Here is a 17,725-nt window from a genome sequence, read left to right as displayed (position 1 = left end):
CAATGGTTTGTAGCCACTGGTGCATGTATGTGAGTGCAACAGACATCCACTTGTGCACCAGGACTTCCACTTCATAATGCTACTCCCTCCTTCAGCTCAGTGCATGTTCCCACTAAGAATCTGCTGCAGAGTGTTGGAAGACCCTCTGGAGCAGAATTGGGGGTATGTGCACGCCTGCTGGAGAAGAGGAGGAGGAAGAGGGGAAATCATTGCATGAAAGTCCAGTAAAGATAATAATTGAGAACAAATACCGTATTTTTTGCTCTATAAGACTCACTTTTCCCCTCCTAAAGGTATATCTATACTGCTGTAGTCATGACTCCTTGTACTAAAAAACACTGATCACACCTGACATTTTTCATTGTTAGTTTATTGCAATGTGAACCAGTTATTGTGAATTCTTGACACATGGAACTTCTGAACATATAACTTGGTTTTATGTCGCAGCTCAATACAGTACAATAAAATCTGTTTATACAAAATACTCTATTGGCTTTATAAACAAACATATTCTAAAGTATGAAAATACCCTGACCTGTTCCTTTTTGTACAATTTTAGAGCAGAATGCAATTACAAAAAAAAAAATATTAAAAATCCAAAACCTAAGCAAACAAGACAACAGAAAAGGATTTCACAGTGCATTGTGTAATACTGACAAGAGAGTTCCAGAAACCTTTTTTAAAAAACAAAAAAACCCAACAAGGTTACTTGTCAGAATCTACATATTTGGGGTGAGCAAATGAAAAACACAAAATCAATTTGTTCAGCTTTATTTGCATAAACCAAAAGTGTGGGCCAGTTATTAGAACTACTATTTGCGTAACATTCTAAGAAAGCAGACTTGAGTTTCCACAAAATGGTAAGAATTCTCTCTTCAGTATGAGCTTTGACAAGGCAAGAGTTTCACAGAGAAGTAATTTACCTTCGATTAAAAAAAATGTAGCATACACAGTGAAGGAGAATCAAAAGTTTAAAACTTGTTAATCTATTTCCTACCCTTTAATGAAAAACGCTGGCATTAGTAAGTGGAGGGAAACTAATAGAAATGGGGTGCCTATTCTATGCCCCCCAGATGTTATTGGACAACAACTCCCATTATCCCTCACCATTCACCATGCTGGGAGACACTGAAGGGAGCTGGAGTCCATCAACATCTGGGGAGCCACTGATTAGCCACCCCTGCCAGAGCATCATGTTATATTTAGCCTCTAAGGATGTGTATGCATGGACTTTTTGTGGGGACTGACAAATTATTGCTAAGTGTTACTAATCATAATTCATTTCACCACTCATATTAACAAACTTTCTGGTGCTGAAAGCTTGTAGTTGCATATTTTCCTACAATCTGCCTACCTCTCAAAGGACAAACTCAGGACATCACATATTACACATTACAGGGATAGCTGCTGTTATTAACTCTTCACAAAACAAACCACACAAATGTGTGCTATTCACCCAAAAGGATCTGAAGGGTCCTCCTTGTTACAACTTGAGGCCAATCACAAGATAAAAGCTCTAAGTACAAAGTCTGCAGCTGTAAGTGGAAATGTGGGAGGGAGAAACTGATGTGCCACACAGCAAACCTGCTTTTAGGTTGCACAAAGCAGTCGCTGCAGAGGAACCTCCTGTGCTTATGGCTTATTACGAAACTGCTAAATCAAAGGCACAGGAAGTTCCTGTGCAGATGATCATTAAAATACACTACCCAACAGAATTTCAATTTATCTGGCCAAAAATTTGAGAACACTAAGAACACCCATTAATACTTAAACACCAGCTGTTTGGAATGGAACACTATTTTGCAGGAAAACAAGAAGCAACCACTGCACAAATTCACAGAATCACAGAATTGTAGAGCTGGAATTTGGTTCATATTAAGCTGGGTTCAGATTCCCAGAACACACTTAAAAATCTATCTCTTTTCCATATCCTAAAAAGACAAATGTAGTACCACAATATTATGAACTTTATACACTGAGGCTAGAACAAGACATTAGAATATTTGCGTCTCCCACCAAAAGCAAAGAGCATCTTCTCTTCCTCCCTAATAGTACAAAACATACAACAAGGTCATTATGCTAAGGGCTTCCTGGCCATTGCAAGCAGCAACCAATGAAACTGAGTAGTGTGGGACTAACAAGGAGCCCAATGGCACATACAATGCATTTTGTATTACTAGACATTACCAGAGGAGACATTGCTGTTTTCAGTGTTCCCCACATATCTTTCTGGCCTAAACATTAAGCAATGTTCACTTTGGCAGTCACACACTGAAACACACACTGTTCACACACACAAGCATCAGGTACATTCCAAGAAAACTGTGCTTCTGTTACTTATACTCCTCTACAGGTTTTCACAAGACTGGGTGACTCACAACAGCATGTCTTAGACTGAAATTCAATATATACGCTAATCCGTGAGTGAGTCCCATTGAACTATGTGGGCTCAGTTATTGGAACTTAACTTTACAACCCACAGAGATCATTTGCCTCTATCTTCTAACTAGATGACTCACAAGATATATGTCAATATACTTGTGCACTTTGGAATGTGGCTATGAAAAATTGTTGAAAGTAGCATGAAAAACTACCAGCATTTGATGGGTGAATGAGATGATGCAAGTTTATTTGAAAAAGTAAATGTCTTACAGGATTATTTATTAACTTTTAGTAGGATTTATGACTAGCAAGAGGCTCTGCTATCCTCCCAAGTGTGGTTTTCACTCTCACTAATAAAAATGAATAAATATATACAAAGGATTCTCCCATCTTTTACCAAATAAAGCGTCTTGCAGCTGTGCAGCTACATCTCATTTCAAATTCTTGGCCCATTTGGAGTAAGTTGCCACATCAGAAAGCACAAGGAACTGAGAAAAAGTAATGTCTCTGTTCAGCTTTTCCACCAATCTATCCTTAGGTTAGAAAGAAGTATCTACTCAACAGTTTAGCTAGTGCTGAGACACTGTTCTCTGAGCATTACTCTCCACAAAATGGGGTACCAGATTTCATCGCCACCCAGTCAGATCACTACTTAAAGAGGAACATGAGAATGAAAATGCATCCCTTTGGAAGTGGTGGGGTTAGTAACCAAGAGCTGTGCTTAGGGTGACACCCTTAGTCTTTCCTATTCCAAAGCTAAGCTCAGACACTGAATGAGTCAAACGGGTATAGAAAAACTGTATAAATGAGGGTTCTCTTGATGCACAAGGCATGCGCAAAGTAACCAACTCTACTTGCACAGATACCCGTTTCATTTTGAAATGTTTTCTCAAGGCAGACATTCTAGGCTGATGACAACCAGTAAGTAAAGTAATGGTGACTAGAAAGTAGGCTTGACTCCATAATAAGTCAAGTGAAAGACAGTGGAAATGTCTCTTTGAATATTTTATTCAAATGGCGAGAACTCACATTTAACCAAGAAGGGACTTTAACAAAACAAAACAACCCACAACAATGAGAAAAGTTTTCAAAAACTGTTAGAAACACAATCAAGCTGGCATGTACCTGAAATCTAGAAACAGCAGGACTGCAATAATATTGATTAAAACTCCACCAACCTTTTCATCACCTATGCTCCAAAGCTATTTATACTTCTACCAAGTCTGGCCGTAACAGAATTTATAAACATGTGAAGTAGTGTTTATTTAACACCCAACCTTGAAACCTACTGCATAAAAAGTAGTCAAGATATCCTTTACAGATATAGCCTAAGCAGACTACAAAATTCTAAGTGGAACAGTTTGTAGAACTAAGGTAAGGCTTTTCCAGTAGAACAGCCTAAATGTGGAAGCTCTAAGGCACATATTAGTACATTCACATTACTGTTAAAAAAGCCAGAGTATAAAAATTTCCCTCCCTCCCCACCCAATACCCAATAAAAAGATGGCACTGCCCATTGAGCTCTGCTACTGTCAAATGCTGATAAAAAGACAATTTGCAGCTTTTTTAAAAAATCACCTGATTTATAAACGTCTCCCCACTGTTCACTACCAACAGTGCTCCCCGCACCCAAGCACAACATATCATATTGATAATCTCTCATCATGCCCTCCTGGATTTAAGATACCAGTCTCTCTCACATGTGGCTATCCTCCTCTTTCACACTATCTTCTGTGCTTTTCTGAGGCAGACTGGCCACATCATTACTGGGTTCTTTTTGTTTTTCAGCCTCGTCAATGTTGGTTTCTTCTTCTTTCGCTTCAGCCCTCTGCTTGTCCTCAGCCTTCTGCTCTTTTGCCAGCATCCGGTAATTGATGCCCATTCCAATAAACAGGAAGATCCCAGAGACAATCAAGATGATGCCACACGCCCAGTAGGTGTATTTGTAGTCACCATACATATCATTGAGTTTACCTAATAGGACAAGAAGGGGGGGAAGTACAATAAAAGATCATTAGCATTTTACTTCATGGCTAGACGAGAAAGTCTCTGCCTTAATACCAAGGAGTGTGGGAACGTCCTCCTCTCCCTTTTTAGGTTATTTCCTACACAGGTAAAAAAAATCCATATGTTGTAAGCTGGATCAGCTCCACCATAAATATGTAATATGGAAACTATACCACAGGCTGATGAGATCACTGTTCTGGCATTTGCAAAGTGCCAGAAGCAACATAATTCTGACTCTGGAGGAGAAGGAAATCTTTTTCAGAATGAAGGCCCTATTTCCACCTGGACCACCTTCTGGGTACACCTTGCCTTTGGTAGGTGAGACCAGATACAAAAGTAGGCAAGGCAAGAAATGCAAATATTACCTTCGTAGCATAGGCTAGTTTCACCACACACCCCTCTATCGAGGCAACCAAGAGGACACATTCCAGCCAGGCAAAAACACTCAAGGAGGATATGGAGTAGGGCTGCAGAGGGGTATTGCCTGGGGAGAGTTCAGCAGGCCGGATAGAGGGGTTTGGAGGGCAGCAATTGGCCCCCAGAACTAAGCTTCTTCACCCTTGACTAACCTTCTTGCCCTCTTCTCTCTCACCAAAAGACAAATGCATCCCCACACACAGCCCTCTGCAAGAGAAATACAGAAAATACTCTTACCTAGGAGAGGGGGTCCCAAAAGAACAGGGCAGCATTCCACAATAGTCACCAGACCAACAGCACTGGAGAACCGTTGCGCTCCAACTAGATCCATCAGTGTTTCAAACAAGACAGAGCTGAGCCAGCCAAAGGCAAATCCGAAAAACCCAGCATAGATGCAAAAGCCGGCATAGGTGGTGGATATAGGGGCCAAAAGGTGGCACACTCCATTATAAACAACAGACACAGCAAAGAAGTACTGGATCCTGGGCCTCACCCACTTGGTGTTTGCTACCAAGCCCATGGATGGCCTGGCAACCATATCTACAAAGGCTAGAATGGAGAGCAAAAAGGCAGCTGATTCTTTAGAGAAATGCATACTCTTCCCATAATTACTGAGAAAGACTAATGGAGTAAAGAGTCCAAAAAACATGACCACGTTGCCAAACAGGTAGAGCAAGAAGCCACGGTGCGTGAAGAGAGACAAATCCAAAAACTTGTTAACAGTCCCCAAAACTGTGCTTTTCTGCTTTTTAGACTTCCCAGCAATAAGGTCTGCGCTGACATCTCCTGCACCATCTTCTTTTGCCCCTGCTTTGCCAGCCTCCTGCAACACTTCCTTAACTTCTTTCTTTGGCGGCTCCGGCTTGGGACCTATCGGTCTCATCAGAGACCCAGCAACACAACAGTTCAGCAAGAGGCCCCCGAGGATTAAGAAGCTTCCTCTCCATCCAAAAATGCTATAGAAATACTGGTTCAGGGGAGCCAGTGTAGACAAGAACACAGGACTGCCTGCCATAGCCAGTCCATTAGCCAACGGGCGCTTCTTGTAGAAGTACTTGCCAATCATGGTCAGGGCTGGGTTTAAATTAAATGCAAGTCCAAGGCCTGGGAACAGAAAAAAAGTTGAATTAAGGGTATGAGAATGGCTGCTCTGCAAATCCACTGCTTTAGAGAACATATTTACTGAGGCAGGCTGAGTGAGAGAAACTGGGTCCATGTACTCTTATTTGCTGTTTTGAGCTACTAGGAAGGTGGGGGTGTGATTTTCTGACTCAGCTTCTACACTGCTGACGTATGTATGAAACAGAGATTCAAAGAATTTATGGAATAGGCGATTGAGGTTATTAAACAAAAACAAAAAACAAGCACACGCTGAAAGAGCCAAGAAGCTAAATAGTGTAGGGATAGACTGTGAGTTAGGGGTTCTTACCTAACAAGTGCCCCATTTGTTTCCCAGGAGGGGCACCTGCAAGGTAAGAAGCAGTGCTGCTGTGCTTTGCAGTCAAACTCCAAGGTTGGAAGAGGTGGTTGTTATATGCTGCATCTTCCATGCAGAGCTTCAAAATGAGACGTCAGCACAGAAGTCTCTGTGGTGACACTTGGTTTCCCGAAGAGGGGTTAATTGCTAGGTTGAGGGCAATGCACCCTCCTTCCCTTTCGGCCCAGTGCCTCTCTTCAAAACACAGTGGACTCTGGACACCCTCTAGCTTCCTGCCGAGAGAGGTGCATACAAAGAAGAAGCCATGCAACTCTCTCCTGGACCGCTCTGTATCTTTCAGCAAGCTTACTTAATTTTGAGCTATTTATATCACACCTTTCAGGGCACTTAAGGTAGACAACAATTAAAAACCATGAATTTAAACAGTCTTAAATATTACATTGTAAAAAGAGCAGAACATTAAAAATGAAAGTATTAGAACCACAGAAAACCCAAAGGAGGATTGAAAAACGCAACAGCCAAAAAGCCTGAGCAAATAAAAAGGTCTTCACTTGAAACAAAAGGGAAAACAAAAAATGACATAGGTTTAGCCTTTCTAAAAGCCTGGGCAATTACTTGTTATAATCCTTTGAGTTCTGTTTCATAGGCTACACTAGTTTCTTTGCATCCTTCTCAGGATCCAGTATCATGACTTCAAAGGAAGAGAAGAGTTCCATGGATTGGGCGAGGAAGAAGTAGATGTTTTGCAGCCGTGCCACTCACCTCCTACAACCCCAACACAAAAGTAAAGCTCTTCCACTGTGTTACAGAAAGAGGCAGCAATCAAGCCACACCCTGAAAGGCAGCCGCCTGCCATCATGACTGGCCGGCTGCCATACTTGTTCACCAGGATACTGCTGATGGGACCTAGGAGAAAATCGAAAGGACAATAGTTATCTAGATGTGAAAAAGGGTTTTACATTTCTGTTCATTTCCTACACTTTGGAACAGGTGCCTGCCAAGCAAAGCATGAACTTTTGAAGGCTGTGGATATTATACATGAATCACCATGTTAAAGATTAGCTTGCTTGTCCCAGGCTGATCCATATTTGGATCGAAGAACTGCAACTGGAGCTCTGTTTGTGGAAAAGCACATTCCCACTCCAACAGCAAGAGAAGCTGTTCCTACAAGTTGGGTGACTTTTGTAAATGCCCCCCCCCCGTGTGTGTGTGTGTGTGTGTGTGTGCGCGCGCGTAGAAATTCCAACTTCCTCCTTCCACTCTATGTACCTTTCAAGGAAGAAAAAGGTAATCATTATCACATCTCATGACCAATGGGGCAGTGAAGGAGGTGGTTAGACCACTGCACCCACAGGAGTCATGCTGATGACCCATGGGTTAGGGGTGTGTACAGTGGTACCTCTGGTTATGAACTTAATTCATTCCAGAGGTCCATTCTTAACCTGAAACAGTTCTTAACCTGAGGTACCACTTTAGCTAATGGGGCCTTCCACTGCTGCCGCGCCGCAAGCATGCGAATTCTGTTCTCATCCTGAGGTAAAGTTCTTAACCCAAGGTACTACTTCCGGGTTAGTGGAGTCTGTAACCCGAAGTGTTTGTAACCTGAGGTGTCTGTAACCTGAGATACCACTGCATTATGGGCATTGTCCACGCAGCTGAACACTCTACTTTAGAACTGGCTGAATTAGCATTTCATAAACAACTTACAAAATGAAGAATGGGTAGCAGAGTTGGCATACATAAGAACAATTTGCTACAGGCTAATACAGGTGACAGCAGGATTTTTCCTATGACAACCACACACTGAAATAAAAAATTCCTTCCAGTAGCACCTTAAAGACCAACTAAGTTAGTTCTTGGTATGAGCTTTCGTGTGCATGCACACTTCTTCAGATACACTGAAATAGAAGTTGCCAGATCCTTCTATATAGTGAGAAGGTGGGGAGGGGTGTTACTCAGAAGGATGGTGGGAATGGGAGATAGGCAGATAGCTGGGAGAGCCTATTGACGACTCTTAACGACTGTAATAGGTCTTACAGGAAAAGGCAAGGGGTGAGAAGGTGAGAAATGGTTTAGTTATGTATAGTGAGATAAGAATCCAATGTCTTTGTTAAGCCCAGGTCTTTTCATGGTTTTAAGTTTGGTAATGAGTTGTAATTCAGCAGCTTCTCTTTCCAGTCTGTTTCTGAAATTCCTTTGTAGTAAAACAGCTACTTTGAGATCTTGTATAGAATGTCCTGGGAGATTGAAGTGTTCTCCTATTGGTTTCTCTGTTCTGTGATTCTTGATGTCAGATTTATGTCCGTTTATTCTTTGGCGTAAGGTTTGGCCTGTTTGTCCAATATAGAGAGCTGAAGGACACTGTTGGCATTTGATGGCATACACAATGTTAGACGATGAGCAATTAAATAGTCCCGAGATGGTATGTGTGATGTTGTTGGGGCCAGTAATGGTGTTGTCCGGGTGTATGTGGCAGCAAAGTTGGCATCTGGGTTTATTGCAGGCTCTGGTGCCAGTGTCTGTGTTAAGTCTGGTTGTAGTATTATTGTGGGTTAGGAGTTGTTTAAGATTGGGTGGCTGTCTGTAGGCAATGAAAGGTCTTCCTCCCAGAGCTTGAGAAAGAGAACTGTCATTGTCCAGGAGAGGTTGTAGATCTCTGATGATGCGTTGTACTGTTTTAACTTGGGAGCTGTATGTGATGACTAGAGGTGTTCTGTTATTTTCTTTTTTGGGTCTGTCTTGCAACAAGTTCTCTCTGGGTATCAGTCTGGCTCTGTTGATCTGTTGTCTAACTTCATCTGCTGGGTATTTTAGTTCTGAGAAGGTTTGCTGTAGATCCCTTAGGTGAGAGTCTCTGTCTGTAGAATTGGAACAGATGCGGCTGTAACGTAGTGCCTGGCTATATACAATGGACTGTTTGGTATGTTTGGGATGGTAGCTAGAGGCATGTAGATATGTTTGTCGGTCAGTTGGTTTGCGGTATAAGGTGGTGTCTATGCGCCCATCCTGTATTTTTATAGTAGTGTCCAAAAAATGTATTTCTTGCATAGATTGATTCATTGTAAGGTTGATTGTGGGGTGAAAATCATTAAATTTCTGGTGAAAGGTGTCCAGGGTCTGTTGACCATGTGTCCAGATGATAAAAATATCATCAATGTATCGCAGGTACAAGAGAGGTTTGAGTGGGTAGGAGTTCAGGAAACGTTGTTCTAAATCTGCCATGAAGATATTGGCATACTGTGGGGCCATGCGGGTGCCCATTGCTGTGCCGCTGATCTGAAGAAACAGGTCATCACCGAATTTGAAGTTGTTGTGGGTAAGGACAAATTGGCAGAGTTTGGTGGCAAGGTTCGCTGTGGTTTTATCTGATATGGTGTTCCTTATGGCTTGTAAACACACAACGATGGTTTACAAGACCCTGGACACCTTTCACCAGAAATTTAATGATTTTCACCCCACAATCAACCTTACAATGAATCAATCTATGCAAGAAATACATTTTTTGGACACTACTATAAAAATACAGGATGGGCGCATAGACACCACCTTATACCGCAAACCAACTGACCGACAAACATATCTACATGCCTCTAGCTACCATCCCAAACATACCAAACAGTCCATTGTATATAGCCAGGCACTACGTTACAGCCGCATCTGTTCCAATTCTACAGACAGAGACTCTCACCTAAGGGATCTACAGCAAACCTTCTCAGAACTAAAATACCCAGCAGATGAAGTTAGACAACAGATCAACAGAGCCAGACTGATACCCAGAGAGAACTTGCTGCAAGACAGACCCAAAAAAGAAAATAACAGAACACCTCTAGTCATCACATACAGCTCCCAAGTTAAAACAGTACAACGCATCATCAGAGATCTACAACCTCTCCTGGACAATGACAGTTCTCTTTCTCAAGCTCTGGGAGGAAGACCTTTCATTGCCTACAGACAGCCACCCAATCTTAAACAACTCCTAACCCACAATAATACTACAACCAGACTTAACACAGACACTGGCACCAGAGCCTGCAATAAACCCAGATGCCAACTTTGCTGCCACATACACCCGGACAACACCATTACTGGCCCCAACAACATCACACATACCATCTCGGGACTATTTAATTGCTCATCGTCTAACATTGTGTATGCCATCAAATGCCAACAGTGTCCTTCAGCTCTCTATATTGGCCAAACAGGCCAAACCTTACGCCAAAGAATAAACGGACATAAATCTGACATCAAGAATCACAGAACAGAGAAACCAATAGGAGAACACTTCAATCTCCCAGGACATTCTATACAAGATCTCAAAGTAGCTGTTTTACTACAAAGGAATTTCAGAAACAGACTGGAAAGAGAAGCTGCTGAATTACAACTCATTACCAAACTTAAAACCATGAAAAGACCTGGGCTTAACAAAGACATTGGATTCTTATCTCACTATACATAACTAAACCATTTCTCACCTTCTCACCCCTTGCCTTTTCCTGTAAGACCTATTACAGTCGTTAAGAGTCGTCAATAGGCTCTCCCAGCTATCTGCCTATCTCCCATTCCCACCATCCTTCTGAGTAACACCCCTCCCCACCTTCTCACTATATAGAAGGATCTGGCAACTTCTATTTCAGTGTATCTGAAGAAGTGTGCATGCACACGAAAGCTCATACCAAGAACTAACTTAGTTGGTCTTTAAGGTGCTACTGGAAGGAATTTTTTATTTTGACTATGGCAGACCAACACGGCTACCTATCTACTACTGGACACACTGAAATGGTTGTGAGGGTAGGCAGTCTGTAGTAAACTCACTTTTTTACCAAATATGTAAATGTATGATTCAGCTCCAAAGCAACTCCTTGAGTGGTAAAAAGTAGTTTGACGATTGGCATAACAGATGAATTGAACAGTTTCAACCAGATATAAAACAGTGATAACAAAAGAGAGGGTATTTTACTATAACTTGTGTATCAAATTCCAGGCTAGTCAGTAGCTGAAATCACAGCTGAAATCCTCTCTAGTCAATATCTTTTATGTATATACTATATTCTTTTAATTACCAAACAAAAGGTATGAGTCTGATAAAGCTACACAGCAGTATTTAAAGTACTTTCCTAAATCCAAAGCAAACAGTGACTAAGGACCAATAATAAAGCCCATTTAAATAAATCCAAATGTGCACGCCCTGGATATTAACTGATCTGGTTTCTCCATTAACAGATAACAAGGTACTCAGCCCAATGGTGACCCTGGATAACTAAATAGAAGTTTGCTGGCCTTGATAACAGCATCCTAGTTTTTAGAAAAAACAACAACCAAGGCATTCAGAAATCCCAACAAGTTCCAGCTGGGTCACATCTTGTCCCACTTGGTACTGTTCCAATTGTTTTTAGAGAAGTACACAAAGTACAGCAGTCTCCTTTCTGTATGTCAGTTATTATTTTCCTAATAAAGCTCTTTTTAAAAAATCATGGTAAAGTGATTAGTGCACTTTACAGCTGTGTAGCCTATTCATAAGAAATCTCAAGAATTAAATATGGGGCTCCCAAATTCCAGGCCTGAATACATATGAAGTTGCCCTGTCCAGCCAACCAAAATCCAAGGTCTCGGGCATAGGTCTATGCAGTGGTTTTTCCCCCCAGAAGGGTGGGAGAAGCTTGAAGAGCTACAGTTTGATGTTCCTGGGGAGGGTCCCAGTGGATTAGGATGAGCCCCATCTGGTCCCCAGGAGGTCTCAAGAGTCAGCTGGGAAGGAGGTTGTAGGTAGAGTTATCGATTCTGAGGAGGAACCAAGCAGACTGCCAATCCAAAAATGACTCTCACCTTCAGTGCTGAAGTTGTACCTGCTCTACTCTTCACAAGCTTGTTGGATCTTAGTTTGCTTAACCATGCATACAATCTACTGTGCCCATACTGATTTTTGCAGAAAGACAATATGGGACTCTTCATATGCACAGCATATGTTCTGCCACTGCACCATGGCACTTTGCCCATCATTTTCTTTTTACAAGGCAAATGTAAATAAATCACTGAAATTTTCTCCCTTGAATTTTTGCCTGTAGCAGGGGCGGGTAGACATTGTTTCCCTCAAGAAGTACGTTCTATCAAGGAGCTAGAAACAAAAGCCTTATGGATTAACTAATCTGAAAGAAGACTGCTTCAATTTTCACTGTAGCTACCCTTGGATGAGAATGTCCAATCCTATGGAGGTCTACTTAGAACTTAAGACCTGCTGGGTTTGACAGTATCACTCAAATAATTAGGTAAGAAGATTTTTTAGTATAACAAACCAAAATAACTACTGTTCTGGAAAACAAATAAAATTAATTCCTTTCAGACTTAAATGTGCCACACACACACACAGCGCAAATAAGTACAAAAGGGTAATTTAAAACAAACCCCCATTTATTTTCATCAAATAGAATAACATCCTTTCAACTTCTACTGAAACTACATAAAAGTGGGTCACTGTTAAATGCCAGGAAAACTGAGAGGGCATGCAGGAAGGAAGGAATTCTGATCAGATGGAGGAACAGGGCAGCTTTAGGTGGTGTCAGAAGGAGCATAAAATTAGGTTGGAGCCACATGTGGCCCCCAGACCACAGTTCACCCACTTGCCTTATATAGGAATGACACTAGGCATGCAGCGTTCTGCAGCTACTGCTTTTGTGCAGCAGTCTTTTCTTATATCATTGCAACATCCAGATGCTTCAGCAGCTGCAGAACACCTACACAAAGCACACAATAGCTTCAGAGTGTCACATGGATATTAAACACTAAAGTTCTGTGTTTGTTAAGAGGACACTACTGAATTGTACCATGTTATAAAAGGGAGAATTGGCAGAATTCAAGTCCAGTTGACAGAGTGAGCACACAGCCAAATTACATTTCACTTCATGGAGTAAAATCTCATCTATCAATGGAGCGGCTTATGTAAAGTTTTGCAGAACATGAACTTTGACATGTGGTTATATGAAACTCCTAAACAGCAGAGCTTCCACCAAGTTTTTAGTCACTACCTTGAAAAAGAGCACTGTCCTTTTCTGGACAAATATGCAATTTTAATTTAAAAAGATTCATTTTACTGGAAAATGGTTTAAAGGACAACAGTGCAAACAAGCATATAGACTAAGTAAGCCACACGCTTAGCAAGGTCAGCCACAAATAAGCAAAATAAAAAATAAAAAATTCACAACACTTATAGCCAAATGAGACCAGAAAATATTGCTCTTTAGAGCCTGGATATTTTGGAAGTATACCAACAGCTAATGAAATAATTATGTCCCATCTTAGAAACAAACATCTCATTTTCTCTTATTATTCCAAACAAAGGAGAAGCCAATCTTCACCCGCCCACAGCTTACATGCATTTAACTTGTGTGCATTCAGCTTTATGCACAACAACAACAACAACAACAACAAAAATTAAAAGCAGGAGGAAAGGGGACAGGCATCCAAGGGGGAAAAAAGACTTTGACAATCAGAGGTTAAACTAGGGGGTTGGCAAAACTGACCCCTGCTGGGGGCACAGAAATCACCTCAGAAATCTGTGTGTGCTACTTCTCTGTGCCTTAGTTCCCCTTGTGTTTACACAGCCCACCTTCTCTCCCTTACAGGGACGTGTTTGTTTAGCACCTCCTGAGGGAAGGAGCTGCAAGGGATTCCCATTTCCCACCCTCCTCCATTTGCTGTTTGGGCTCCAGAGTTCAGCCCACCCACCCTCCTGCAGCTCTGTTTGCCCTCCCTCAAGCCAACTCATGTGCTGGGCAGGAGCAGCCCCGAGAGAGCTTGCTAAGGCTAGCCGGGGAGCTCCAGGCTGAGCCCAGAAGACCCTGGGTGCCACTCCGCTCTGCATCCCCAGCCCACGAAGAGAGAAGAGAAAGGGCTGGAGGAGCACAGATTAGAAACAGGGTGTTTAGAAAACGGATTATCTAAACCTTTAAAGCAAATGATCACAGACGGCTCTTTACGTGCTTGTTGTAACACTGAAGCAGGGAAGTCTGCTGGTTGCCTCACCAACTGAATAAGGACAAAGCAGAGACTGTTCCCTTCCAAGGAAAAGTCTCATGCAACAACGTCACTTGCTTTCTGAGGCAAAATGCAAAACAGAAGTCTGGCCCACCAACACTGTAGCAGCATTGAAGCCACAAATACCCAGCTCTGCTTCCAAAGGAGGAACTTATGCCATGTCAGCTCAAAAGGGAAACATCAGGTTAGAAAGTGAAGAGAATCGGAATTCAGGACACATAGACACGTGTGTGTGTGTGTGTGTGTGCGCGCGCTATTCAGTATGTCCTGTTTTACAAACTGTTATATTGCTTTTTTTGACTTTACCTTTATGTTAGCTTCACCAGTACTTGAAGGTATCCCGTTTTGAAATGAACTACCATATTTCCCGCCCTATAGGGTGCACTGGCCCATAGGGCGCACTTATTTTTTGGGGGGGGGAATAAAGGGGGGAAATTATCCCCCCCCCCCGAGCTTGCTGGGCTGGGGGCGGGGGAAGCCCGAGCTTCCCCTGACCCCAGCCCCCAGAACGTTGCGCTCAACCTCACCATCGCTCCCGGAGCTTGCTGCTATCCGAAGCCCGGGGAGCGCAGCGCTGTAGCCCACTGCGCACCCTGGGCTTAGGGCAGCTATCCGCAAGCCTTTGGAACTCCTGCGGGCTCCGCAGGCTTGCGGATAGCTTCCTGAAACCTGGAGAGCGAGAGGGGTCGGTGTGCACTTCTAAATTGCCTTCTAAATCCGGCCTGCGGAAATTCCGGGAATCAGCATCTTTTTACATGAGTAAAATGCATCTCTGGGTTTTTATTTACAATGCATCTCTGGGTTATTTGTGGGGCATAGGAATTCATTCATTATTATTTTTTCAAAATATAGCCCGGCCCCCCACAAGGTCTGAGGGACAGTGGACCGGCCCCCTGCTGAAAAAGTTTGCTGACCCCTGATTTAGCATCTCATCCAAATGTAGCCAATAGGTTGATTTTAATCAGTGGTTTTAGGGTTTTTAAAGAGATGTTTGCTTAAGTATCAGTAGCAAATGGGATATATATATATATATTTGTTTTCTATCTGCCCTGAGAAAATCTCCTGACTCAGCATAGCCTGGGCCCCTTTTTCCATGGCATACATCAGTTTTGCTACAATTGCCATGGCTGAGATTCCTATTCGGCAGTAGCTTGGGGGGGGGGGTCTCTACCTTCTCCAATTACAGGACAATATCCAAGGTCTGGCAACATACTGCACCAAGACAGCCAAAACTCAGTCTTGTAAGTTAGTAAAGGGTACAGTTTACATAACATTCTGTTTGCACTGTCTGGAGTTTTGTTGGATACAGAGAAATGAGTTGGCATGGATGAGTGAGAGGAATACTGAGAATATGAGCATTGAGAAAGAACACGAGAGTGAGGGAGGCAAGATACAGAGTACTATTCACTAACCAGGACCACTTCCCTGCACAAGAAGGGGGGGGGAATTGTTTTAAAAAAGAAAACTGGACACTGCACTCCATAATTGCCCCAAGCCTTTCAGATCCTGTGTTTCAAATGCTTATGACAAAATAATGGGATCTTTTGTCCTGTAGCTTGAAAGCAGACTGGAAATAATTCAGTTCAAATAAAATTTAAATCAGATGTATCTTGTTAGCTTCTCTATACACAGACCATTCTAATGAAAGACCTCCAGCCACAGCCATTGAAATGCTGATGAACAGGTAATTCTGGTTCAAATGCCATTTTCCCAATCAAATATGATTTGTTGAATCAGGAAAGAAAAAAAAACCCAGCCAGCTAATTTCAGCACTCCCTCCTCCTGCCTTCATGTGCCCAGCACCATAGAATACACCTTGAGAGGTTTAAGCAAGAGGGTTTTTGTTTTGTTTTTGCAATCTTCATAGCAGGAAACTTGTGGTTTTCAGTGCACCTTACACACCAGGAAGTGGGGGAAATGGTTGACCTCACTGGTCACTCCCAATCAATCAGTGCAGCAAACCCGCGCATGTGCAGAAGCGCTCAATCGCGCCGTGCACATGCACAGAAAAGACGCTCTAGTTGTGGACTTTTTGAGGTGCAAATGGCACCCCAAAACGGATTAAGTCCTCAACTAGAGGTACCACTGTACTATTTTTTTATCTTTTCCCCTCCTCACCAAATTAGAAGTCCCATCCTGCTGCTCTATTTCCTCTTTCTATTAACAAAGTAGATTTTGTTTCATAGTTACAATTTTCAGAGAAAATGATTTATTGAATACTACCTGCAATCCACCCTCATTATGGAAAGCAGCAAGGGAGGAAATATTTCTTATCCTTGTACCTTAACCCCCACTTTGGAGCCTTACAGGTCATTCTAACAGAAGAAAGTGAGAAAATTCACAGCACACATTTCAGTTCCACTTGCAAGAAGCCAGGGTGGAAGCAATAACTCAGCCAAAGCTTCTACCCTGGGCAGGTTTTTCTTACTACTGTATTTATTTAGCAGCATTTCAAGACTACTTAATTTTTTTTTAAATCCCTGAACAGTCTAAAAAAAACCTAAAAGCAACTAAAATAATATAATAAAAACAGTAGAATCATGGAGTTGGAAGAGACCCGAGGGCCATCTTGTCCAACCGCAATGAATTAATCTCAACCCACAGTCCCCCATCCAATTTTAAACCATACCAGACCCTGCTTATCTTTGCAAATGGGCAACCAGTTTAATTTTATTATTACTAGGATGTAATAAAAAACAGGAGAACACAGGAATTCTGAAATAACAAGATCTGATATACATATAGTCAATGCTTTATTTGCTCCTACAATGTATCTTCCTGTGACTTGCAGTGCTGAGCATCTACTGTCTTTCCTTAACCAGGCTAACTCAGAAAAGCAGTGCACTTGCCCTGTATGATGGCCTCTGCCAGGAGAAACCCAAGGTCAATATGTCCCTATTGATTCTCCTCAACTTCTCCTTGGATTTCAATACCATTGACTATGGTATTCTTCTGGAGCATCTGTCCAAGTTGGGGGGTGGCGGCACTGCTTTGCAGTAGTTCTGGTCCTGTGTGAATGGTCATTTTCAGAGGTTTATGCTTAGGCAGTGCTCTTTGGCTCCATGCAGCTTTCAATGTGGGGTTCCTCTGGGTTCCATTTTATCCCATATGCTTTTTAAAATCTATATGACACCACTGAGTCATCTGGAGCTTTGGAGTGTGTTGCCAGCAAGTAGCTGGTTGGTGTCACACAGCTCTACTTCTCCTTTACATCTGCGGGTGATGTTGTAGACCAATGTCTTGCCTCGGTAAAGGATGAGAGCCAACGAACTAAAGCTCTATCCAAATAAGAGGGAGGGACTGCTAGCGGCATGGTCCCCTAGACCAAATAGCTTGAAGGTTGCCTGTTCTTGATGGGATTTCATTCCCTCTGAAGGCGTGAGCATGTAGCTTGAGGGTACTGATGGATCCTTTGCTATCGCTTGACGCTCAGATGGCCTGGTAGAATGCCTT

At 42.4% G+C, this 17,725-nt stretch overlaps 1 protein-coding gene across 3 annotated transcripts in view; it reads right to left on the bottom strand.

Annotated features, from left to right (window-relative positions):
- Positions 1 to 354: 354 nt before the first annotated feature.
- The window catches only part of SLC16A1 (solute carrier family 16 member 1), a 44,836-nt gene continuing 27,465 nt past the window's right edge, over positions 355 to 17,725 (bottom strand). For all 3 annotated transcript variants that reach the window (XM_083509002.1, XM_083509003.1, XM_083509004.1), the window contains 3 exons: positions 7,007 to 7,150; positions 5,044 to 5,910; positions 355 to 4,356 (listed from right to left, as the gene is read on the bottom strand). In XM_083509002.1, coding sequence (XP_083365128.1) covers positions 4,079 to 4,356; positions 5,044 to 5,910; positions 7,007 to 7,150 — 1,289 coding nt within the window. In that variant the 3' untranslated portion in view covers positions 355 to 4,078. The remainder of the gene's footprint in view (positions 4,357 to 5,043; positions 5,911 to 7,006; positions 7,151 to 17,725) is intronic.

Source organism: Podarcis liolepis, assembly GCF_965112155.1.
Source record: "Podarcis liolepis genome assembly, chromosome: 6".
Classification (NCBI taxonomy): Eukaryota; Metazoa; Chordata; class Lepidosauria; order Squamata; family Lacertidae; genus Podarcis; species Podarcis liolepis.
Note: the sequence above shows the minus strand (reverse complement) of the source record. Positions and strands in the feature narration are given on the sequence as shown.